Source organism: Pezoporus flaviventris, unplaced genomic scaffold (genome assembly GCF_033815535.1).
Source record: "Pezoporus flaviventris isolate CSIRO_AGI_PZ_B2104156 unplaced genomic scaffold, CSIRO_AGI_Pfla_v1 ptg000007l, whole genome shotgun sequence".
Classification (NCBI taxonomy): Eukaryota; Metazoa; Chordata; class Aves; order Psittaciformes; family Psittacidae; genus Pezoporus; species Pezoporus flaviventris.
In genome coordinates, this window is record NW_026892555.1 from 27,088,940 (window position 1) to 27,113,744 (window position 24,805).

Below are 24,805 nucleotides of genomic sequence, written 5' to 3' on the forward strand. Positions count from 1 at the left end.
AGGGAGGGTCAGCTTCAAGGCCCGTCCTCCCAGGAGCCAGGCGCTGTCCTGCCCGCGGCCGCCAACCGGGAGAGCCGGGCAGGGCCCTGGTGCCCCTCAGGCCTGCCTCTGCCCTGCACGGCAGCTCTTCGTCACTCCACCGTTTGCTTTTGATAGAAGCCCATTTAGATTCTTTATAAACTATGTTCTCGCATCTCCAGAGGCCAGGTGGTGGTGGGCTGGTGAGGGAAAAGACCCCTTAGATGCCCCATCGCAGGTGGCAGCAGAGCATAGAGTGAAGGGACATTACACTGAATGCGCCATGTTGTACAGCAGCAGTACTCACACAGATAACAGCACGGTCAGGGCCGTATCTGTACATATAGCAGAAAGCAGGTGGGCTCCCTTTCTGGGATCTGAAATTTTACCCTTTATAAGCCCATGCCATCTCCCTGCCCTCCCCCCACAAACAGTACTGTGCAGTGCAGGTGTCATGGTTTAAGCTCAGCCATAAATCATGCAGTCGCTCTCTCACTCCCCCACCTTCCCCAGCTCCCAGAGGGATGGGGAGGAGAATCAAAAGAATGTAACTCCCACGGGTCTAGATAAGAACAGTCCAGTAACTAAGGTATAACACAAATCACTACTGCTACCACCAATAATAATAATAATGGAAATAACAAGGGAAGAGAATACAATACCACCACCCGCCATCCGGTAATACTCAGCCGGACCCCGGCAGTCAACTCACCCTTCCAGGTAACTCTTAAGTTTACATCGGGGGCATGATGTGCTGTGGTATGGAATACCTCTTTGGCTAGTTTGGCTCAGGTATCCTGTCTCTGCTTCCTCCTGGCTTCCCCTCCTCCCTGCCAGAGCATGAGACTCACAAAGTCCTTGGTCAGACTAAACATTTGAGCAGTAACTAAAAACATTGGTGTTATCAGCGCTGTTCCCAGGCTGAAAGTCAAAACACGGCGCTGCACCAGCTATTAAGAAGGAGAAAAAACGACTGCTACTGCTGAACCCAGGACAGCAGGGCAAGGGCTGTTGATTTCCTATGCCACTGGAGGCGCTTTATTCAGTTTTTGGAGTGTTTATTTTGCTTTGCTGCTTCCTTTCTTAGAGCTAAAGCAGCCTGGTCCCAGCTCTCAAGGCTGTGCTTTATGAAAGTCCAGTCACTGATCATCAGTGAGTTGTTTTTGCAACCCTGTACTCCACTTTCAGCTTGTCCTGATGTTTTCAAGGACTTTGTTACATCCCATGCTTCAGCTGCACCTCATAATGAGAAGAGCTGGTATTAAGCTCTTGTTCACACAGCAAGCTTTCATAACAAGTTGATAACAAGCCCAACAGGCCTTGTACAGTTAGCCAAAGGCCAGGGCCTTCTACTAGCAACGGTGCTCTTACTGGGCACAAAAATTATGAACCTGTACCGCTATACTGCAGCAGCGGGCTCTGTAGAGGCCCATGATAAAGTTGGCTTCCATCCTCATTGGAGCACTAGGACTCTCCTTTAGCTACGAGACGGCAAGAAATAGCTCCATCTGGTGTACCAACAAGTACCTGTCGTGGTTACTACTTAAAGTGTTTTACTTGCTACTGCAGCATTAAATGCTTCAGTGTGGTGTAGTGCAACAAGAGTTTAGGATGTTCCCAGAACAAGCAAATACAATAGATGCCCAAGTACAGCAGAGACGGTAAATTCTCCCTCATGAAAGAAATATAACAGCCATATTAACATAAAGCTGATGATTAGTTTCTGTAAAAAGCTGTTAGCTTATTATCTCCTGTTTTTCAAAAGCTGGTAGGAAGCCTATTGCTGTAGAGAACCAAACTATGCAGCCAAAAAAGCCACTCTGAGTTGCAGAAATCATGCATGCTCCATCAACAATGGCAGAATGAATGTATTTTTAGGTACATTCTTGGATCTCTGCTCCAAGGAAGCAAGGGTTCAGGCTTTTGTTTTAGAAGCAAAGGCCCAACCTTCTTTTCCTCTTATTAAACATGCTAATACGATGCTCTTCCTTTATATATGTTTTGACCCATTCTGGCAGAAGTTAAAAATAACCAAATATTAGAAATAAATTGTTATTATGAAAATAATGTAAAAATACTTGTCTGAGTCCCGAACCATCAAAATATATCAAATAATTTATTCTCTAGAAAACAAGGAAAAATGCAGTGTCATGTATGAATTTGCTAAAATCTGTTACTATATACACTAAAAATGTGTGTTACACAATTTTCAAAGATCTTGTTGAAAATCATTCAGTGCATGTGTAAGTCGTCTTATTTTATTTTCCATGGCTTTTTTATGGTATGCCATTTCCTGCAGAAGCTGCCGCATTTCTTCTTCAACACAGTAAACCTGAAAGAGCACACAGCGATTAAATAGGATTCTTGCTTTTCCTTAATATACCCAAACCCATACAATCTTGGCTATTTTTAAACACTCATAAGCAATGCAAGAGTAACATGCTTATGTTTAAATAAGCAATGCACTACTTTTGACACTGTATGCAGTAACAGAATTTTGCTTTAAAAAAAGTATTAATTTGCCAGGAGACAGTGAGTAATGTACCAACACCAAAATACCTACTGCGTATGTGACAGGAACATATGTTAGCACCGGCACAGGTGAATTAGGTGGACTTTATGGCATAATCATCATTATTCTTGCCTGTATAAGTAAGGGAATGTTTAGCTATTGCCTCATAACCAGCTACACAACATGCCACTTTACTTGAATCCAGAACCTCCTGATGGTACAAGTTCTAGAGATGTTTTGGCTGTGCAAAGTTTGAGTACTAAACCAGGGCTATTTCCATTCAGAGACTAGCTGAATAGATACAGACAAGTGAATTCCAAGGACCGTTTTAGCAGCTGCAGAACAAAAATGCAAATGCAATAAACATACAAATTTAGTACTAAAATTACTTTTTCATTTGCTGCTTCAATTTGTTTTTCCTTTTCATTTGCCAGCTGCAATAGTTCTTCCTGATGAGCTACCAACATTGACCCAAGTTGTTTTCTGAAAGCATCATCCATTTCATGAAGCTTTTCCACAGCAATCCTAAAAAGATTAAAAAAAAAAAATAAAAATCACAGTCCTGCAAACAACTGAAGTATTTTGTTTTGTCTAATTCTGTCTTTGATAAGGTTTTAATAACATAGGCATAAAAAACAGTTATTGCAATATCTAGCTCCAGATGTCCTGTTTTCTCAAGTACACGTTCTAGGTCTATGCACCATGCGTAGGGCTTCTGGCATTCCTCTTAGAAGCATTTGATCATTAACAACAGAAAGATTCAGGCTTGCTACTGTCAACATGGATAAGAACTCCACCCGTTTTCCAACACATACTTATGTTTTTGATTCTTGAGAAGTCAATGACTGAACTATGTGATCCTGTAAACAGACTGTAAGCCCATCTCTTACAGAAATAGAAAAGCATCTGCTTCACAGTAGTGAAGCCTTCCCTTGGCTTCAAGCAAATTCTGCTTTTATTAATTCTAAAATAAGTAGCAACAGAAAGCAAGACAAATTATTCCACTATGCAATTAATTTACAAGGAAATTTTGAAACAGAACAGAATTATTTGGGACAAAATTTCAGTTTTACTCCAGACCTTCCAACACATGATACCATTGACTATTTGAGGTGGCCATTTTTTGTTTTTGTTTTTGTTTTGTCTGTTTTAAATTAAACTTAACCATAAAGGTATTTTCTTTCATTTGTTAATCATATGACCTTCCTTAAATAATAAAAAAAATGTAATTAATCAATGTGTTCAATTAAAAAATGTAAAGCAAAAAAGCCTTAGTCATACTAGCTTATTACTTCAGTAACAGTGTGGCTATCACTGCTAGATACATATACAGTTTTATTAAATAGCTAATCTTTTCCTAAGAATAGCTGGGAGGGAGGAAGGAAATAAAATAAGAGATAGGGGCCAAAGAATAAAGTAAAAACCACACTAGCAATCTAAGCTTATCACAGGCAGTAGTCTACCATACATCTCCATAATGCCAGACGCACTTGAAATAACTGAGCATCATCCAAGTCCATGACTATTTTTTGGGTTATAAGTATTTTCTTTTGTATCATCTCATATTTACTGTTAACTGCTTAAAAAAATTAAAGATTGACAGTACAAGAGGAATAATAAAATAAATAAAAAACCTATTGCTACCTCTATGGGAAAGGAATGAGAGGTAACTTATAAACAGTCTGTTTGTCACAGACTGAAATGTTAATAGCAAGTTTCATGGGAGTGTTGATCTGCTTGACTGTATGAAGGCTCTGCACAGGGGTCACGACTGGCTGGATCAATGGGCTATGGCCCATAGCATGAGGCTCAACAAGGCAAAGTGCCAGGTCCTGCACTTGGGCCACAACAACCTCATGCAATGCTACAGGCTTGGGGAAGAGAGGCTGGAAAGCTGCCTGGTGAAAAAAGAGTGTTTGTGAGGGAACTGCTGTTTAGCCTGAAGAAAAAGAGACTCAGGGGGCACCTCATCCCTCTCTACAACTACCTGAAAGGAGGATGTTCCAAAGTGGGTGTTGGTCTCTCCTCCCAAGTAACAAGCAATAGGATGAAAGGAAATGGCCTCAAATTGCACCAGAGGAGGTTTAGACTGGATATTAGGAAAAATTTCTTCACCAAAAGGGTGAACGTGCATACATGTGGCACTTAGGGATACGATTTAGTGGTGGACTTGGCAGTACTGGGTTAACGTTTGGACTTGATCTTAAAGGTCTTTTCCAACTTAAACGAATCTGTGATTCTGTGATTTATTAGTATTGTTGTGATAAATATTGAGGATCTGCCCTTAATTTCCTATAAAGTGCACAAGCTATTTCCATCATCCTGCATAATGAAATACTGTGGCCTCTCTTGTAAGTCCAAGTGCTGGCTACAGGCATCAACCTGTGATTTGCAACCCACGAATCCAGGTCACGAGCTGGAAGGGTTACAGGCTCATGCTCAAAGAAACCCTGCTGCAAACCGTGCCTCGTGTGCAAGCACCTTCACTACATGACTCCAGCCAGCATGTGTGATGCCTGTAGAGAGTCTCTATCATGTAATTGTAACATGGAGTTTCCTCACTGAAAAAAACAAAAGCACTGTGGTGGAACAGGCATACTAGGGAGGAACAAATGTAGGCTCCAATTACTCAAAGAAATTGGGAACACAGCTAAGAAGTTTACAGGAGGAATGTTTAACTTACTTTGTGGAACTAGAATTCAGTTACCTGTATAGTAAAAATTACTTCTACACACACAGACTTTGCACTGACTGTGCTCACCAAGTACTTACGAGAGTATTATGCATTCCTTCACCATATAATCAAACATTTTTGCATACTTATAAACAGTGCAACTCTATAATAACTACGTAGTCACAAAATAAGCTATTAAGGTGCTCACCTCTGAGTTTGAAGACTTTTATCTCTCTCCTCAATCAGCTTTTTCTCTTTGATATCAAAGTTCTCCTTCATTCGTTTAACCTGCACCTCCAGCTGACTTAATATTTCTTCTTTACCTTGCCACTTCATTTTCACTGCACTGAAAATAAAACGCACATATTTACAATGAGTGTAGAGACCACCTAGGAGGGCTGAAAAAAAGGTTTCCCATGTTTTCATTTTTCCGTATTTCTGTGGGTTTTAATAGCAAGCAAGTACTCTCTGAACATGGAATAACTTCAGAGCAGTGCTGCACAGTCATAATCACAAATTATTGCCACTTGTATGTATCACCTGTATGCATCCTTAATGTCATCAAGTTCTACTTCTTTCTTTTCTAGCAGTTGCTTTAATTCCTCTTTTCTTCCATTTTGCCTTTCTATTTTTTCCATTAGCTCTTCAATTTCAGCAGCTTTTTCATCCAACTGTACTTGAAAACATTTTTGAGCTTTCAGGTTTTCTTCGTGCTGTTTTCTGATTTGTTTCTCTTTTTCTTGTAAGCCCTTCAGAAGATAAAATATTTTAGAACATGAACACCCTTCACTTTAACTTTATTGGCACCCTTTAACAGGATCTGTTTAGTCTATGGTGGAATGAAGCAGAAAGGAACATATGAAAGCTTGCTGTCCTAAATGTATTATTATATGAAAAGTACTTAATCATCAAAACATAAATCTGAAATTGAAAGCAAGTTATGACAAAAGCTGTTAACAGCTCTAATACAACTTATTCTACATATACAAATCATTGAGTTCACATTCTCTTTGCTCTGATTGATAGTCTGAAGTCTCTAAATGAGATGAATTAAAACATAGTACCTCTGCTGTTAAAATAGTGATTTACAAGAAGATAAAAATATTTACATAGCAAAATAAGCAATCTCTTCAAGAATCTTCTTCTACTTTTCTGTTAAACTCACATGAAGAATGCTATATGCCATCCTAATTTTTCCTCTCTCAAAATCATTATCAAAAGTAGCTCAAAGTGAGACAAAAAAGAAAGTCTTTACATAAACAGGTTCAGTGAAAGATTCAAAGTAGCATCTCTGTACATCAAGTTTATATAAGGCCCTCTTCTGCTCTCTGTGAAATTAGCTGCCACTGTCAGCCTAATGGTGCTTTCCAAGTTGGTAAACTAGGAGGGCAGTCAGCTTTTATCACAACCTTTACTATAACTTGCACTGCACACCTTAGTTTTAGCTAAGCACACAAATTGTCAGACATGGCACTTACTTCTTTTAATCTCCTAATTGTTTCTGTCTGATCATCCACTATTTTGTTTTTAATTCTTATAGTATCACTGTCCTGTTCCTTTTGCTTTTTTAACATTTCAATCTCATTCGTTAAAACTTCAATTTTTGCCTCCAGTTTTCCCCGATCTTGAGCAAGATGAGCTCCTAGATAAAACAGCGTATTGACACTATAGCATTCATTTTACAGGTAAGTTCAAGATATATAATGAGGGAGGAAGGCAAAAGTAAGAACTACCTTAAAAAACAAACATGACCATTTTGCCCACTGGAAACATTGTAGAGCTTTAATCTGTAGGCAGGTAACACTTGAGAGGACATGTAGAACTGAAGGTCTACCTTTTTATCAGTTTCAAAGGATAAAGTCAACAGTATTTCTCACAGACCCAGCCAGTCTCAAAGAACCCACAAGGTGGTGCTGAGTCATGTCAATAAGAAAAATGAAAAAAGCCCAAGCTTTATTTCACCCAGTATTTAACACTTCTTAAGATATATACTGAAATTTTCACATTAGATTTATCTGACAGATAAGCAGCATTATGTAACACTATTTACAAATCCTTGTTTTCCTAACTTCATGTTTAAAAGTTCTTTGTATAATATTAAGGTATTTTGACATTTAGGTTAAACAGATAGTTGTAGATGCAGTTTATCTCCCACAATTATTATAACTGCTGTTAGAGTTCCTATAAGGATCTGCATCCTACAGAGCGCCTACTTTTATATATCTTTATAACTAGGTAAGATCAACAGAGATCAGTAAGATCCAGAGATCATGGTTACAACTATAATGGAGTGTTTATGTGAAAGGTATGACACTGAACATCACCATTCTTTTCTGAAAAAGAAAAAAAATTACCCTGTTGTGCCAACTCCTGCCCCCATATTTTTCTTTCCATTTTTAACCCATCAATCACAGATTCCTGGGCTGTCAGCTGAGAAATAAGCTTTCCATTTTCTTTTTTCAGAAGCTCAACCTGGGCAGCCTTCTGTTTGTCCTCCTTGACTACAGTTTCAAGTTCTCCAGTTTGACACTGTATAAATGAACATTGGAAAAAAGACAGTAAGATCCTTGAAAACAGGTACTCAAAATTTCAAATCACTACTAAGTGGTAGGAAAGCAATGCTTATTTGCAGCAAATTAAGTTAACTGAAGAATATTCTGCTTGCATATAGGGTTCTATCTGCATCTCTTCCCAGAAATAAAACACAAATGTTTGCTTCAAATAGACACACTTAGATACCAGAAAAATGTAAAGCTGATTTCTAAACAGCCACCTTAAATTATCAATACCATTAGAAAAGCCTGTTTAGAATTATAAACGCACAACTTTAAAAAAAACCAAGCAAACAAAAAAAGGAAAACACCAAAAAAAAAACCAAAGAGAGAAAAGAAATAGAAAGTCTAGTTAAGACACTAAAAAACAAATTAAAAGAAAACAGACAGAAGCTGGGATGAACTTCCCACTCCCTATGATAAAGATTTATCTTCAGTTATGTAGGCTACAGATTACAGGTGCTTAATACAGTTATTTAACTTTGTAGCAGCACCACTGACTGGCAGGATGCTATCCTGTCCAATGTTTGGACACCACCAACATGTAGGGAGGAGATGAGAAACAGTGCAGGGGCTGCACTGCACAGAAGTTTTAATACAAAGATGGGCTGGATCACACAATGGTTTAAAAGTTATGTTCCTAAGATTTTTAAGATTTAACAAGGTAGTACTAGAATGTTAATATATAGTGATCAGTAGTGTAAGATAAAGCAATTGTGCCCACAGTATTTTAACATCAGGCAATTAGAAAGTAATTACTAATACTGCTAATTTTATGCAACTCTGAGATATTAAGCTGTTAATAATTACTCTTGATTGTTCAATTTCATTGTTACTTCACATACAGTGACCACTGCAGAACCATGTTTCATTATTTTGAATTTATAAAGAGGTCAGGGCTATTCATTAAGGTTTTTACTTCTCAGTTTAGAGTGACCACTTGATTATATAGAAAATAGTAGTGCCCACAAGGGAAGAAGTGCACTTCTGAAGATGGGTGAGTCTAGATTCTGCTACATGTGGAGCAGTGTGTTTAAGAGATTGAAGTGCAGGATGCATGAATACAGGCTGATGTGGAGTGCTACGTTTTAGTGCAACAGGAAACATGTCAACCTACCTTGTATGGCATTGCTAACTTTTACAAATAAAATACTACAAAAAAAATCATATATGCAGTTGAAATGTTTTGAAACAAGTACCTTTAGGTTTGCTGTAGCTTCTTCCTTTGCTTTTGTTAGTTCTGCTATCTTTGCTTTCTGTTCTTTCACTATGCTTGTAAGGTCTTGGATCACACTTGTCATCTCTTTTTCCTTTTGTTCAAACTTAAAGACAGCTTGTTTATGTTCAGCTAGATCAGCAGTAACATTTTCAAAACCCTCTTTCACCTAAAGTTTTATAAAGACAAGACTTGAAAACTGCTAACATTTGGAAAAAATGTGTACACATACACACAAATGCCATTTCAATTTCAAATAAAGGAAGAAATATAAGTTCATCAACAGTACTTGAAATTAGTGAGTATCTTAAACTGTTTTTCTACCAGTTTATTGGTGATACCTCAAAAAACCCCCAACCAACCCAGCCAAAAAAAGCAAAACAAACAAAAACAACAACAAAAAACCCACCAAACCACTTCTTCCCCCCAAAACCAACCCCCAACACCTCAAACCAAACAAATTTGAGAGAACTACAACTCCACCTAGATTGTTGTTAAATGTTCTTTTTGTCTTACCTCTTTAAACCTTTTTCCTTCAATAATTAAAGCTAAACGAAATTCATCTTCTAATTCTTTGTACTTCTGGTTTAACATATTAATTTTCTCCTGAAACTCTTTAACATGCTGTTCATGCCTCTGTTCCTCTTTAGCCACTGCTTTTGACAAAGCATCTTGAAATTCAGGTCCATTTAAAGCAACTCGGGTTTCAAGTTCTTTCCTGAAGTTATCAAACATATGCTTGAGACAAGACCTGCAGTATCTCACAGCTGTTTCAAATAATTTCCTTAGTATTTCTTAAAAAGGATAACAAATTACATAATATAGGGGATAAATTCCTTAGTTTCACAGACAGATTTCCGTCTTCTATGACAATGGCTCAGGGATAAGGAAAAGTGTTGACTACTGTTAAAACACCCGAAGGGATAATCTTTTTAATTCAGACTTTTGTAGAAATTGTTAAATTGCTCTTTTGCTATTAGTTAGCATTTGTTTGCTTAGCTGATAACAAAAATCTGGAAGAGATCGTGGAATAGGGAAAAAGCACTCCACAGCCAGATACCCTCTTTTGCAGTCATTCTCTTCACCCTCACACTAGACTCTTCCTTCTCACTCAGGCCCAAAACCTGAAAAACGGAAGCAATGGGGACCTAAAGGGTTCCAGGATAAGCCTCCTTCCTGTCTGGAAGAGAATGTTGAAGCAGAAGTACCTTGTACTTTAAGACTATTCTGTTCATCTGCTTTAAAGCACAAACAGAAAACACATCCACTGTCCTTCACATTACATCTTTTGGAGATTTGAGATAATAATTGGAGATCTCAAAACACTGCTATTGGATTCTTCCCACCTAAACCCTCAATTGCCTTGGTGTCTGAATACATTTAGCCTTGTAAATTGAAACACCACTTGTTTCTTTAGTTAGTACATATATGTGATTGTATTAACTAAACGGTATGAACTTATCTTCAAGTACACTTAAAAAAAAAATTTTGAGAGGAAGATGCTGGTTTTTTGAACACTGCGTTATTGTATATATGCAGATTAGCTCTTCAGACAATAATTTGAATGTGATTTTTTTATCTGATTATTTTCTGGATTAAAGATCAAGTATTTAAAATAAAAAGTTCAGCCGCAGAATAAGAAAAGAACCTATCAAATGAAAGGCTGGAAGAGCACAGTTATCTACATGGACTTATGAGTCAGGAATCTACAAGATAGGAAGATACTCTTAAATAAGCAAGAAAATGGGTGGGAAGACATCTACATTTTTACAAAGACCATCTCTCCCATTAAAAAACCAAAAACAATCCCAAACCCACAAACACACATTGGCACTTTGCAGAACACATTTAAACAAGACATTTTTGCAATACTAGCATCTCTATTAGTGAAAACAGAGGATCCCATACCTTTGCTCTTGCTCTCTTAATATAAGAAGTTCATGTAGTTGTTTTACCTTCTCCTTCTGTTGTCGGAAGGATATTCGAAGTAACTGTACTTCCCTTTCATTTGCTGACGCTTTAAGCTCTGCTTCTTGCACCCGTTTCATCTATGTAGAATTCATAAAGAGAGCACGAAGATTTTCTTAAAACTGAAATCTGTTCTTTATGTCTTATACCAGAACATACAGGAGCAGGTGCTTTAATACAGTGTTATACATATCTACCTGGGCTCCACAAATGTCAGGATTTTTCATAAAATTTTATTATGTTACCTAGCTCAAGACAAGGGAAGTCTTCTTTTTTTCCTTTGTCCTGTTTGTTGTTTTATTTACTGTGTATTTTACACTTGCAGAAATTTCAGACAAGATGTCTAATATTATATCTTTGCTTAACTTACTACAACAGAAAAAAGCAACTTTCATGAAGAACTAAGAACATTTGCTTAATTTATAAAGAACTTGAGAATGTTTTGCAGAAGTGGAACACGTATTGATTGGCAGAATGATTTGCTCAATTACAAACTCTCATATTGTAATAATTTCATTAGTTTCAAGCAAAACATTTGTATGTATTCAATATAACTTTTTTTAAACACAGTTACAAAAATCTGTATATTTCTTAGTTATATGTTTAAAATTGCTGAACAGAGTTGCATCTAATGATTTTAGGAAAAAATGGAGAATCAGTATAAATACCAGGTGGCATGCTCTGCTTTTTCTGTTTAATGCAAGCTTTTATGAATTTTGTAATTTGAAGCCATATACAAACCAAGCTGTATTTTTTAACTCAGCAAGTAGGAATAAAAAGATATGAAAAAAGTTCTAAAAAAGGTTTTAATTACTCATGAAATGGTAATTCAGAATCAAGACACTTCAGAAGGCTCCAAGTTAGCACATGCCACAGAAACAGCAGAGGTGATGTTAATGAAGATATTCTTACTCCTCATCATTACTTGTGGCATTCATCTTGAGCCTTTTGTGCTCAAGCAGTGAGAAGTAACAACTTAACTTTCTCGTCAACCTGTCCTAAGCAAAGGGTCCTCACATTTTGTACTTACACAAGTTTTATGTCTTTGCTTTCAAGAGTATCAATTCTGTGATTATCAAATCGATTAGTCTTAAGTGTCAGTAATCTAATGGCAGAGCTAGAAAACAAGATACAACCTAGTTTATTTTCCAACTCACAAGAAAACAAACACCCCCCTGCAACCCTCACAAAACAAAAAAAAAAAAAATAAAATAAAATCCCAAATTGTTTTCTTCCAATTCTGCCACAACTGTCTCCCTCAGCTGAATTTTTGAAAGATCAAAATGAAAGACAAAAAATCAAGAGCTGTATTGAATGTCCGGCACTGATGAATAAAACATTGTTTTCAATGTTCATCATTGCCTGCAATGGTACATATGTGCTTATTATATATATCCTTAAGATACATATGTGCTGCTGCATGTTATGAGTTCCAGCTTGAGAATGTCGGAGATACCTAAAATTCATACATTAACTTCAGTTGTATGAAAATTATTGTGAGACTTGAATATGAAACTGAGTTCCCATATTAAACCTCTTCATGAGTAACATTTACATGTGCCCCACTGTACTGCTGTTGTTTTGTGGATTAAGTAAAGCAATTCTCTCCAAAATTGAAACACTTAAACCCAAAGATTTCCAGTGAGAATACATATAAATTTAAAGACTTCTGGAAAATATTTACACATTTAGATGCATAGTAGCTTGTTTATCTTGAATCCCTTACAGAAGTAATCTAGTAATATTGACTGAAGTCCTTAAGTGGTGACTACCCTGAGTAACCAAAATTTACCCCAAAACTAAGTACCAATGTGTACTAGAAGAAAGCTTTATAAAATATTGTAAAATTTGTTAATCTTGGCATTGATAAAATAGGCCAAAGGTATATTAAATCTGAACATTCAGAAAGAGAGTTTAGTTTCTAGAGCACCATGATTATTCTTCAAAACATAATTAAAGAGTATTTGCTACAGGATCTTAGAGACAGGAACTTAATTAAATTTTGCAGTTAATAAAAATGATGCTACTATTATCAAAAGAGACTACTTATGTCTACAAACTCTTTAAAAGAAAATTAAAAACCTCATACACCAATAAGGTATTTTCTTCCTTACAGGAAAGGAAAAAAAGAAACCCAAACCAAATGAAAAAAGCAACCACTCTCCTCTAAATCACTAAATTTGGTACTTTTCAAAGTGACAAACAGGTATCTGATCTAAACTGAAGGTCACTTCCAGATCCATAACAGCTTCTGGGTATTTACAGGTAAGGAAAAAAAAAAAAATTAAAAAAAAAAAAATGGAAGAGATACTCAGGTGCCTAAACAGAAGCCTGAAGCCAAGGATGGCTACTTCGTAACTTGAATAGCACTTGGAGATCAGTTGTCAGCAAACTCTGCAGTTCTTTTTCTTTTCAGGGTATCTGAATGATCAGATTTCCTACAGCACCATACTAGTGGTTCAGAAGTTTTTCAGCGACACAGGAATGGGCTAATATCAGAATATAATCAAACAATTGGAACAGATATTGGTAGATGCAGCATTTGGCCACTGAAAATTCACCAATTATTATGTTAGATACAGTGGCAATATCTGCTTCAGCATCTTCCATGTTATGTATTTGTACACTGAACATAGTACCTCTGCCAAAAAAAAAAAAAAAATAAAATCATCATTATGTTCTCATCTTTAAAGCAAACTCAAAACCACTTTAATTTGTTTTTTTTTCTGGTGGGAATTAAAAACACTTAATTCTTTAAATCAGTAAAACAGACAGAACTATCAGATTTCCATCCTCATAGTAAGATCATTATTGATTTCAGCAACATTTTAGAAAACTTGTTATTCCTGAATATTGTCAGAAAATACCAACTCTCCATGTTAACAGGACTTGCTCTCCTTTACCTTAAGGCCACATCACATGACATACCTCTATTTGTAAGAGACATTAACTGACAATTAAAGTGGATACTTATTATTAAATATGATTATGATGAAAAAAAAAGCCCCAGCTTCTATTGTGGAAAACTCAGACTTAAGGCTTATAAAATCTAGTGTCTCTTGATATCTAGGATTACAGTAGCTATTGCTGTTGATACTGTATTATTTACCCATGAAAAATATTTACCTCTGTTGTTCGTTGCTGCAGTCGCTGTGTCTCCTTCTTAGATAGCGTTTCTTCTAAAGCTTGTATGGCCTTCTGATATTCTGCTTCTTTATTTCTTGCCTGATTTAACTCATTAGTAAGTCTTTCAGTTTCACCTTTCAACTGTTGTACATCTGCTTGCAGTCTTGCTTTATTATTTCTCTCTTTCAATATCAGTTCCTTTAGCCTGAGAATAAATGCAATAGGGTTGTATTACAAATATTTTATTATTTAGGTTGATGTCAAATGAACTGAGAAAAACACATCAGTAAGCATTGTAGTACCCTATCTTGTTCTTTGTTGAGTTTTACTATTTAAGGCACTGCCATGTAAAACTGTTAAAAGATATGTAAAATATTTCTGAAGCTGCGCACAGCATCACTATATTGAGCTTCATTTTAAAAGAAACAAGGCTAGAGACAGGTTCTTCAAGAAAATGGCATTCCAGTATCATTTTTCTTTATACAGAAATTGAACATGTTAACAATTTCTAATTTAATAATTTTCTTCAGAAAAAAATTGTAATATCCTTTAATGCTCTAATAATTTTTGATACAAGACCTATCTTACAACAAAAGGAACATAATAAGCCTCTTATTTAAGGTGGTAATAAATAAAAGGCGGAAGTGAAACTAAAACAGAGGATAAAAATGGGAAATAATCACAGCCAGTCACAGATGGTAACTCAGGAAGCATTTGGCTTGTTTCTTCCTTACACAAAAGAAAATGGGTCTTTGATAAATACAATGCTGTTAAGACAAATAGAACAGACATCTCCAATTACAGCCAACAACAAACAATGCTCTTAGGAGGGAGAACTTTCTTTTTTAAAAAAAACAATGCTGCTCAGAACTTACAAGGATGATAACAGCAGTCTATAGGAAGATATAATAGGCCTGACCAGGACAGAATATTGCCTGTTGGCCAACTCTGCTCTGCCAGAAACATCTTTGTTCAAGCGCACTGTGCAGGAAAAAAGAACCCCAAAAAACGCCAAACCAATCACTGTAGATGGAAAGGAAGACTGGAAATTGGAAGCCGAAAGTATGAGCATGAGACAGCCACTATAGCCTGTGCTGAACAATTATGATACAGACTGCTTGGAAAATAATGGCTAGAATACCAATACTGTTCTGAGACAAGAACAGGAAGAAAGGAATTTAATTAGGTAATAGAGAAATTTTAGCACTACTTCTTGCTGCATTATTTTCCAACTACACTGTTTAAAGCTGTTCTGCTTTCTTAAGACTATAAATTGAATTGTCTTAAATTAAAAAAAAACAACAACCAAACAACAAACTCTTATACTGCAGCACTGTTTCCCTACCTGTCTGTAGTGTATACAGCCATACTCTGAAGACTCTTTTCTTCTTTTGCATGTTTCTGTAGCTCTCTGACATGCTCCATTAATTTCTTCTCTGCTTGCTCCGCTTTCCACCTCCTTTCTTTCTCCTGATCCAGTTCCTGAATCAGCACCTTAGCAAGTATATGGTAAGCATCAATTTACTAGGAAACACTGAAGTATAGCCAAAAATTACAAATAATATTCATAACTGTAGAATAAGATTTTTTTTGCTTTCTGGAACTCATGGAGGATAGGGGAAAGTGCAAGTGACCAGGCCAAATAACCCCATAGAAACAAAATAAAATAAATTCTCTTCCAGCTGACACTGCAAGAACTCCACTATTTTTTTGATAGTATCTACATGCAATTATTTTTTGTCACGTCCAATTTTAAAGTTTCACCAGGAGACATATGCCTGGCTTCAGGTGAAAATATATTTCACTTGAAATGATGCAAAACATACTCGGTATGTTGATTCCTCTGTGGCATTTGAATTAATTTCTTCTACTTTTTCTATATTGTTCTGTCTTCCAGTTAGCATTTCAGCTTTCTTTCCCACTACTTCCAAGTATCGAGTATTTGACGATGAACTGGGATGAGAGTCTGTCTGACTGGAGTATGAACATTTTGAGGAACTCTTCTTCTCTTCCCTGTAATAGCAGGGCATCAAGGTATAGTTAAAAACATGCAAGGTTTAAACAATAACAGAGGATTCAGACATTTTTCCAGAACAAAATTTTACAGTTCTTTGTAGAAGCTGAATTTTAGAGAGGTTCAAAACTACGTAGAAAATAATTTGCAAGCAGATTGTAAAACAGCTAAATTCAAATCTTCAGCTGTAAAAAAGTATGTAGTACTAGTAGATGGTATCTGAAAAAACTCCTATGATCATAGACATAAAACAATTTTAAAAAAGCAGGAGTTGTAGAGCTGCACTGGCTGACTAAACTAATATATTCCAACTTATATCATCTTCTACTCATCACTTCTGATATTTGCTACATAAATCAAGCAAATTACCATGACATCCTCAGTTTCATCACAAAATACAGACAGTTACATTCTTGACTACCGTTCTGACACCATGAATCTTTTATTCTTTTAGTAACTCACTTCTGTCACCATAATTTAAAACAAAGATGAAACTGTAAGCTGTTAGAATTCTGAAAGTGTTTTGGAATCTTCAGTGCAATTTTCTTTTTGCCTAAAGACAAAAAATGCTTATATACTGAAATGACTGAGTGAAGCCTCAGTAGCTAATAATTTCTAGAGCACTATTAGCAGAGTTAATTTACCTAACCTACCACTTTCAGCAAAATGTTTCAAGTTAAACTACATTCACTCTGACAATACTCAGCTTAATTCATTCTGGCTTCATACATGGCAAACATTGGGATACCTGTCAGTTACTTTGTTCTTGAGGGGATGCACATGACACCTCATAGGTAATGTAGTTCTATGGTAAGCAGGGAGCTTGCTTCTTTTTGTAACCTTTCTATTCTTCTCTTTCCTGCTCTCAATTTCGCTCTCAGAAGTTGGATCTGTGTCTCTCTTAGCTTTGAGAACACTTGGAGAAGCTTCCCTTCCTGAGGCATCAGATACCTAAAAACAGAAGTTTTATCTAAGCATATTACCCTTTCTAATTGGCTAATTTCTAATACTTATTCAGATGCTACTTTTAAAAAGTTTACACAGAATAATTTTGATAGAAAAGTAACTAATTGCTTCTGAACAACCCCTCCCCTCCTTGTAGGGAGGGAACAAAACATTTAATTGTTTTCAAGTTAAAATAAGCCCAACAGAACAGCATGCTTGAGAACACACAGTTCTGAAAACACCTTTTTGAAACACCTGAAATTTGGTAAAATCCTTAGAAGCTTGGACCAAAATGTGGAACAAACAGCACTTAAAACCAAAGCCACCTTGCAAACATGTAACATACACCACAAGCAGTTACAAAAACACACTTGACAAACGTATCGGACCAACTAGTGAAATTAATTTTCACCAACTCTATAATCCAGATATTTTGCTGCATTTCATATTTTATTCTGGTTCACTTACTATATTGATGGCTTCAGGGTAAAAAAACAGAAAACAATTTTCTAATACAGTATGCCCTAATTCCATACCTTATGGTTTTTACTCAGTATGAAAGTTTTTGTGACTTACTCAGTTTTAAAGACTTGGTTTTGGTTTATTCCCTGTTTCTCATAATTATTAAGAACACATTAGCACTAAGTCAGCACACACATAGCAGTAGAAATTCTCCAGTCTGTCCCAGTTAGCTTTTGAATTATCAAAAGGTAAACCTCATTTTACAAACAAAATTTTCTGTACAATCACAGAAAAAAAAAAAAAAAAAAAAAATCACCTTTTGCAGTATCTGTGAAATCTGGTCTTCCATTTTTTTAATTCTCATCTCACTGTATATTTTAACAAGTTCAGCCTTCTCTGGTTCTGAAGATGAGACAAGCTCTGTAGAGGAGCTGATGGAATTTTGTTCCGGTATTTTTGTACGCTGATGGAAATGAGCTAATGCCTGGTCGATATGTGGTGTCACTACTGGTAAGCTAACATAGCTCTATCAAAAGGAAAGACAACCCTTGTAACATTAATGAGTTACATGCAATATATATAAAAAAAAAAAAAGATCCATTTGCAAATCAGTACACAGAATCTACAGCACCTGATCTTTGGATGAGGGACACCCAGGTGAAACCAAACAGCTCCAGATGTCTTCTAAACACTGCAAATCTGAACATTTTTTTTCTGCTGGGCCCACTGGGTCACCAGAAGTATTTCTTCCATCTAGAGCTGTTAGTTGCGGCAACATCTGAAGAACAATTTCTCTATAACCTTGAGGAAAACAAAGTGCATTTAAACTGAAATAAATTCCCAAAGAAGATGATGGGGTACATAAAATGCACTAAACAAATTATTCACTGGATTTGTAACAGAACAAAAATGTGTAGTGAGTTACCTTGTCTTGCCTTTCCCCATCCATAAGGCTTTTGACAGGCATTAAAAAAAAAATTGACTGGGAAACTGCCTGCCTACTCCTGGTCTATATGAGCATTTCCCCCCCACCACCAGCACACAGCAGTTGCATGGACAAACTTAGTATCAGCTTACTGCACCAAAACAGTTTTATCAAGTGCTAGGGTAGACACAGTCATGGAAAGACAAGTTCAGACAGGGCTTAGATAATGTCATCTTTTGATAATAATGTCATCCTTTTTCCGTGAATGAAATAAGCAATTATGAAACTGCAAGACATCGAAATGAAATTTCTTTAAATTAATAGAATTTGGGCTTCTGAACACTGTAGTTCCAAAAGTGCCACCACAGAGGTAGATATGAAGAGGTATGCAAAACGCTTACAGAAAAAAATAGTGTAATTTTCTAAGTTATCCAGATAACTTTAACAGTCCTGTTACTGCTTTCATGGTGCCTGAATACCTCTGTAAAACTCATTCATGTGTGCTTTTGAAAACATTACCTAGGTCCTTTTTTGTCTTCCCTCAATTATCTCCAAGAACTGTACACATACACCTTTATCAGTTGCGTGCTCATAATATGATTGCTATTTCGTAATATAATTCCTACTATTCTGCTCTTCGTAATGAAATGCTCTTTGAGCTACACCAAAAGTATCAAGCCCCCACTTCTACCTTCCTGTAGATTTTCCCTCTCTTATACACAAATAAGACCTGCACCAAAACAGGATGAACTTAACTTGTGAACACCGGCTGTAACATTTAAAGGACACAAAAACCCTCTACCAAAACAAGAAGCTCTAGGCAATGACACTGAAAGTGATATATCCACATGCATTTCTCCAGCTTGTCTCCACACTGCCTAGTGAAATCCTTGCCTACTACTTTGATGTAAATGCTAATTACTGCAGAGCATCATAGAGTCCATCACTACTTTCTGAAGCTGTGGGAAAAGAAGGAAAGGCTAATAGTGCTTATTACTGATCTTCCTCTTCTGACCTCTCTCAGTAGAAGACCATCTACTTACCATGCCTGTCCTTTTTCTACACAGCTCAATATCTCTCTGTACATTCTTCAAATTCTCCACCCACCCACCATATAATGCTCCTGTCCTCCAATTTCTGCGATACCTTCTTTTCCCATCACTCTTTGTCTATCTCCCACCTTAACCCAAAATAAAATGTGAAAAACTGAGCCTTATCAAGGCATACAACAAATGACAATTTTGATAATATGCTGGGGGTGAAGAGAATATTTTTTTTTTAAACTGGAAACAGATTAGTTTTGTTAGAAGTTAGATTTCTGCAAGCTGGCTGGTTAATGAACAAATAAATAAGTGTCAGAACCTGGCTTACAGTTTAGAGAAACCACTGACCTAATGAGTACAAAGCATCTACCTGAGATCCATACCTGCTGTGTGACAAACTGGATTGGCTTTTCCATTTTTTTCCAGTGTCAGATGTGTCAAACTGCACAGCCCCTTTGTGCACTGAACTAAGTGATTAATATTGTTTACATAGTTGCTGTGAAGGTCAATATGGCTAAGCTTATGACTGGTTCCATGAAGGCACTGAAATCCTGAAAATTTGAGAAAAAACACCAAAGTAATGATTTCTGCTACAATTCCTGACTAGTTTAGAACAAATTGCATCTTGATAAAAGATATTCAGGAAGTTACACATCATAGTAACTGGAAATTTCATAACAACTCCACATTCCTGTCTACATACATTAACTATGGTACCCTCCACACAGTTAAAAAAAAAAAGCTGGGGAGCTTTAAGGAAAGATTAGTTTCTAATTGTTAAGCATGTAGAAAAATAAACATTTTGCTTCAAGTTCCTTTTTATAACTCAGATCATTAACAAAATTGTTACCAATGTTCTTTTAAATTTTCTATTATTATTATTTAAATTTTCTATTATTCTCTTCATTCTGTAACTTAAAATCTTGGTTAGAAGCAACAACTGGACATTCCAACAAACAGATTTAGAAGAGAAATCCATATCATAGACAAAGCTACATTTCTGTCCTATAAAGATATGAATATTTTGGAAATATCTTCTGAGACTTTCACTTGCTTTCACTTTGGAAATAAGCTTGAAATGTTTTGTGTGCTACTTTGTGAACAAGCTCAACTCACCACATATAGAATAAATTCCAGTTCAGAACAACCCTTAATGTTAGGAACTTGAAAGCTGCAAGTACTCAGAGGAATTGCCACCTTTCACAGCATTACTCAGGATCTGGCTGAACTACTAGAAACTTTTAAAAATATACTTGGTCAAAACTAAAGTGAGGCAAATGCTTTTTATTGCACTGTACATACTAAAGTCACTTACCAGAGAGATCATGTATGTGATTATATGACAAATTCAGCATAGTTAAATTACAGAGTTTTTCCAGTCCTAAACAAAATGAGGGAAAAACGAAACAGCAAGATATTCAAAAGAATGTTCTGCTTTGATCAAATCAAAACTTGCAGAGCAACTTTCAAAAATCCTAACTACAAATTATGACAGTGAACTATAATCACAGTATAAAAATCAGGTTTAGCTTCTAAATTAAGGCATTTTGCTATGATAAAGCTTACAGAGACTACGTAGTCTTGTTGTGGTCTAAACCTAGCCAGCAACTAAATACCACACAGCCATTCACTGACCCCTGCCTCTTCACCTCTCTCCAGGCAGGATGGGGAGGAGAATCAAAAATATGTAAACCTCACAAGTTGAGATATGAACAGTTTAATAACTAAAGTACAATATAACACCAAGGGAAATAACAAGGGGAGAGAATATAAAACTAAAAGGGAAAGGGAAAACCATAAACACAAGTGATGCACTATACAACTGCTCACCACCTGCAGACCGATACTCAGTTTGACCCAAGCAGCATTCAGTTGCTTCCAGGTAACTCCCCCCAGTTTACATATTGGGCATGACATGCTGTGGTATGGAATACCCCTTTGAGTAGTTTGGGTCAGGTGTCCTGTTTCTGCTCTTTCCTGGCTTCTTGTGCCCCTCCTCATTGGCAGAGCACAAGAGAATGAAAAGTCCTTGATTGGGCTAAGCATTTACTTAGCAAAAACTAAAACATTGGTGTGTTATCAGCATTGTTCTCAGACTAAAGCCAAAACACAGCTCTGTGCCAGCTACTAGGAAGAAAATTAACTTTATCCCAGTTGAAAGCAGGACAACCCTTTTTAAAATTTACATCATAATGTGGTTAGTAGCTCAACTAAGTTCATATAACCTTAATTATGTGTATACTTTCCAGAAGCAAGCTTTAACACAGCTCCTAGAAAAGCTTCATTTGTTGCTAAATGGACAAAAATAAATATTGCAGACCCTCCACTTTCGTTATCAGGTTACAGGATAAGCTTAGGGTGCGCAGATTAGCCAGGGAACTTAGCCCCTCGATCCGGTGGATTTGATTTGACGACAGGTCTAAATGTTGCAGGTTCCAGAGATGACCCAGACCTTCGATCCTGGTGATGCGGTTACAGTGCACATTGAGGGTGTGCAGCTCTGAGCTCGGGGAGACCTCCAGCAAGCTATCAAGGAAAGGCACCTGTCATCAGCCAGGCAGCTTCATTCTCGGGCTGCTCCCCCAGCACCGCGCCACGGCATTCCCTCACCCCAAGGACCCAGCTCCCCGCAACCTCCCCTCACCCCAGGGGCCCAGCTCCCCATGCTTACTCCGACAAGCTCCTCACCTCTGAATCCCCTTATCCACGAGGTAGAGCTCTCCAGGGATAGCGCGTTCCCCCTCCATACCGCCGCTTACTCGTACAAAACACCGCTTTACTTCAAACTTCCCTCCCTTCCCAACGGCGGCAGTCTGTGCTTTACGGCTAGAACGCAAAACGCCTCACAACCCCACCGCAAAGCAGCGCTGGGGTCAGGCTCAGCGGAGGGAGGCAGGGCAATCGGAGCATGCGCAAGGCGGCAGAAGAACTCGCGGCCAGCTTGTGGACGGGCGTCGTTTTGGCGCTGGTCTTGTACTTTCCTCGTCGTTCCTCGTGGGAACTGGGTTCGTACGGACGGCTGCGGTGAATTCCCATCAGCGAGCTGTCTGGGGCTTTGGATATTTTTATAACTGATACAGTATTAAGAGTTTACTGCAGTCGTGGTTCAGAGCTCGCCACTGGCTCAGCAGATCTGGCTCGGCTCTACATCGGCAGCAGTCACAAAGCACCTCTGTAGAAGAGGCATTCATAGCCCCCTGAAGCTCTGGCAGCACTTGGAGTATCGGCTCGGTACTTGCCCGTGTCATGTCCGCTCAGGGGCAGGGTGCTGAAATCTGGGATTTCCACCCCTGTGTTTGTGCGTGGCGTGACTCCCGCTGGATCCTGAAACAATCCAAGGGATGGGTTGAGCTGCTGGGGGATTCTGCTGGGCACGAGTAGGGGATCATGTTCAATATGGTATGTCTGCGTGGCTGGGGAGAGCCTCTGAGCGACCATAACTAGTGACAGGACACTGGTTGTTACATTGTGGCTAGGAATTTGAAGATAAATATAGCGGTGAATTTTAGTAAGGCTGGGTACATGTTGTAATAGGCTTTTTACTTGGACTGGTTACTGTGCATGCTTTTTAATATCGGTGCTATTGTAGTACCCCCTTTACAATACCATATTGACATTGATTCATGAATGGCTTTGTTTTTAAGGGCACCATGGCATTGCTGTGTAAGTTTACAGTGCATTATGGAACATTTGATTTGGAAAATGGAAGCCCATCCTGATGAGGGGTGGATTCATCAAACCCTCTAAAAGTAGAAGAGGTGTCATTTCCAGTGGGCAGTTCATACAGCTGTTGCTGGGAGTGAATGGGTCTCAACCCATCTCTTGCTCTTTACTGCAGGGGAAGTCTTAACAAAGCGTGGATGCTTGGTTTTTAAACGTTTGCATTTACACAGATATGTGCTATTGTTGGACATGCTCACCAGCTACTGGTTATTAATAGCTGTTACTGCAAAATTCCATCAGACTTTCCTTCGCACGCTACAGCCCAGCCAGGAATGCATAGAGCAGCTCATGCAAATGTACTTACATAGATATTTTATCAGGCAAATACTGAAATGAGCTATGGCTAGTAAGGAGAGCTGTGTAGGATGCAGGTATACATTGTAGCATATCAAAACTCTGACTTCCCCATGTTTTGTAATTTGCCATTAGCTGACTACCAGTTGGGGACTGTTTCTTGAATAGTAGTGAAATTAGAATGATATATCTGTCAGGGAAAGAGACGGATCCTTAAGACTTTTAGTACAAGGCAGATATATAAGAAATTTGGCAGAGTACCAGGAGGAAAAAAGAGTATTTCCAAGGGAGTAGATTGTCAAGTGCCTCTGTGTGGAGACTCATTTTCTAAATTAAAGTTGAGAATACATCAAGGGGTTTGGTGTGATAAATTGTAAACTGGCTTTGGGGGTTGGACTGGATGATTTCCAGAGTTCTCCTCCAACCCTGAGATGTCTGATTCTATCTAATTTTACTTGTGGAAATCCTTGAATAGCTGTTGAACTCCTTTCAGAAGGCAAGACAAAGGAAACTACTTTGAAGTGTTGTATTCCCAACAAAATGTGGCCTAAAGAAGAGGGGAAAACCCAGGAAGATTATAAATAAAATTTGCCAGTCATAGTAAATACAGTATGTCCCTTGATGTATGCCAAGAAACAATATTTGTGACTGTTTTTTCCTAGAAGGCATCTTTATTTTTTTTTTTTTCTTTGTTCCTCTTCTTTATTCTCGGTGAGTTAGCAGCAGCAGGAAGCTTCTTTGGAGACAACAAAGCAGAGTATTTATCAAAACTTTGCAAGACAAGTTAGGTTCTAGGTTTTGCTACATCCTCTCCCCTTAAAGGATTTAGAATGATACAGGGATAAGTCAATACTATGTTTGAAATACTGATTGAAAAGGATTTCACTAATTGAAAAGGAGCTAAATAAATGTTTTTAAATCTGACATTTTAAGATAGATGGGCTTCTTTCTTGTCCATCTAATCAGTGAGTGGGTCACAGAAAAGAGTGATTCAGGACAGCGCACAGGAAGTTCTTGGCAAGATTGAGGTAGAGACTCCTTATCAAGTACACTGAAATTCAGTTAACTGCAATTAGGAAATAATACATACCCATTTTAGGAAAGAAAAGTATTCTTCCATTACTTGTCTGTATTGGTTCCTCTCTTAAATCTAGAGAAGCTGCAGTGACTGAACGTATCAGTTCTGGTAACCATTAGTTGATAATGAAAAACTTGACATGGAAGGCTGAAAGACGTCTGAAAGAAAATAAAAAGGGAAAATCCTAAATCCTGGGAAGACTAGAATTGATCAGCTGAAGTTTCAGCTTTCAAACATAGATGTTACATAGCACTC

At 37.4% G+C, this 24,805-nt stretch overlaps 1 protein-coding gene across 3 annotated transcripts; it reads right to left on the minus strand.

The window, feature by feature from the left end:
• Positions 1–2,105: 2,105 nt before the first annotated feature.
• Positions 2,106–22,299, minus strand: LRRCC1 (leucine rich repeat and coiled-coil centrosomal protein 1). Of its 3 annotated transcripts, XM_061448196.1 has the most exons (19): positions 22,144–22,299; positions 21,776–21,981; positions 20,771–20,836; positions 19,839–20,006; positions 18,119–18,288; positions 17,804–18,013; positions 16,829–17,031; positions 15,893–16,079; positions 15,412–15,560; positions 14,067–14,271; positions 10,881–11,020; positions 9,489–9,690; positions 8,956–9,141; positions 7,559–7,733; positions 6,683–6,846; positions 5,745–5,953; positions 5,413–5,550; positions 2,920–3,055; positions 2,106–2,350 (listed from the first exon to the last, which is right to left on the minus strand). In XM_061448196.1, the coding sequence occupies exons 1-19, from the start codon at positions 22,200–22,202 to the stop codon at positions 2,228–2,230; spliced, it is 3,096 nt and encodes a 1,031-aa protein (XP_061304180.1). In that variant the 5' UTR covers positions 22,203–22,299; the 3' UTR covers positions 2,106–2,227. The 3 variants fall into 3 exon arrangements, with proteins under 3 accessions (XP_061304180.1, XP_061304182.1, XP_061304181.1); XM_061448198.1 differs by lacking the exon at positions 22,144–22,299 and having other exon boundaries at positions 21,800–21,929; XM_061448197.1 differs by lacking the exons at positions 2,106–2,350; positions 2,920–3,055 and adding an exon at positions 4,173–5,091.
• Between the last annotated feature and the right edge of the window lie 2,506 nt (positions 22,300–24,805).

Excerpts from the sequence above, each read along its gene's own strand:
- LRRCC1 (XM_061448196.1), bottom strand. The coding sequence starts at position 22,202 with ATGGAGGGGGAACGCGCTATCCCTGGAGAGCTCTACCTCGTGGATAAG. Across the intron at positions 18,289-19,838 it reads TCCAGTTTGTCACACAGCAG|GTTATAGAGAAATTGTTCTT; the intron begins GTATGGATCTCA and ends GTTTTCCTCAAG. Across the intron at positions 2,351-2,919 it reads TTGAAGCAGCAAATGAAAAA|GTTTACTGTGTTGAAGAAGA; the intron begins GTAATTTTAGTA and ends GTGCTCTTTCAG.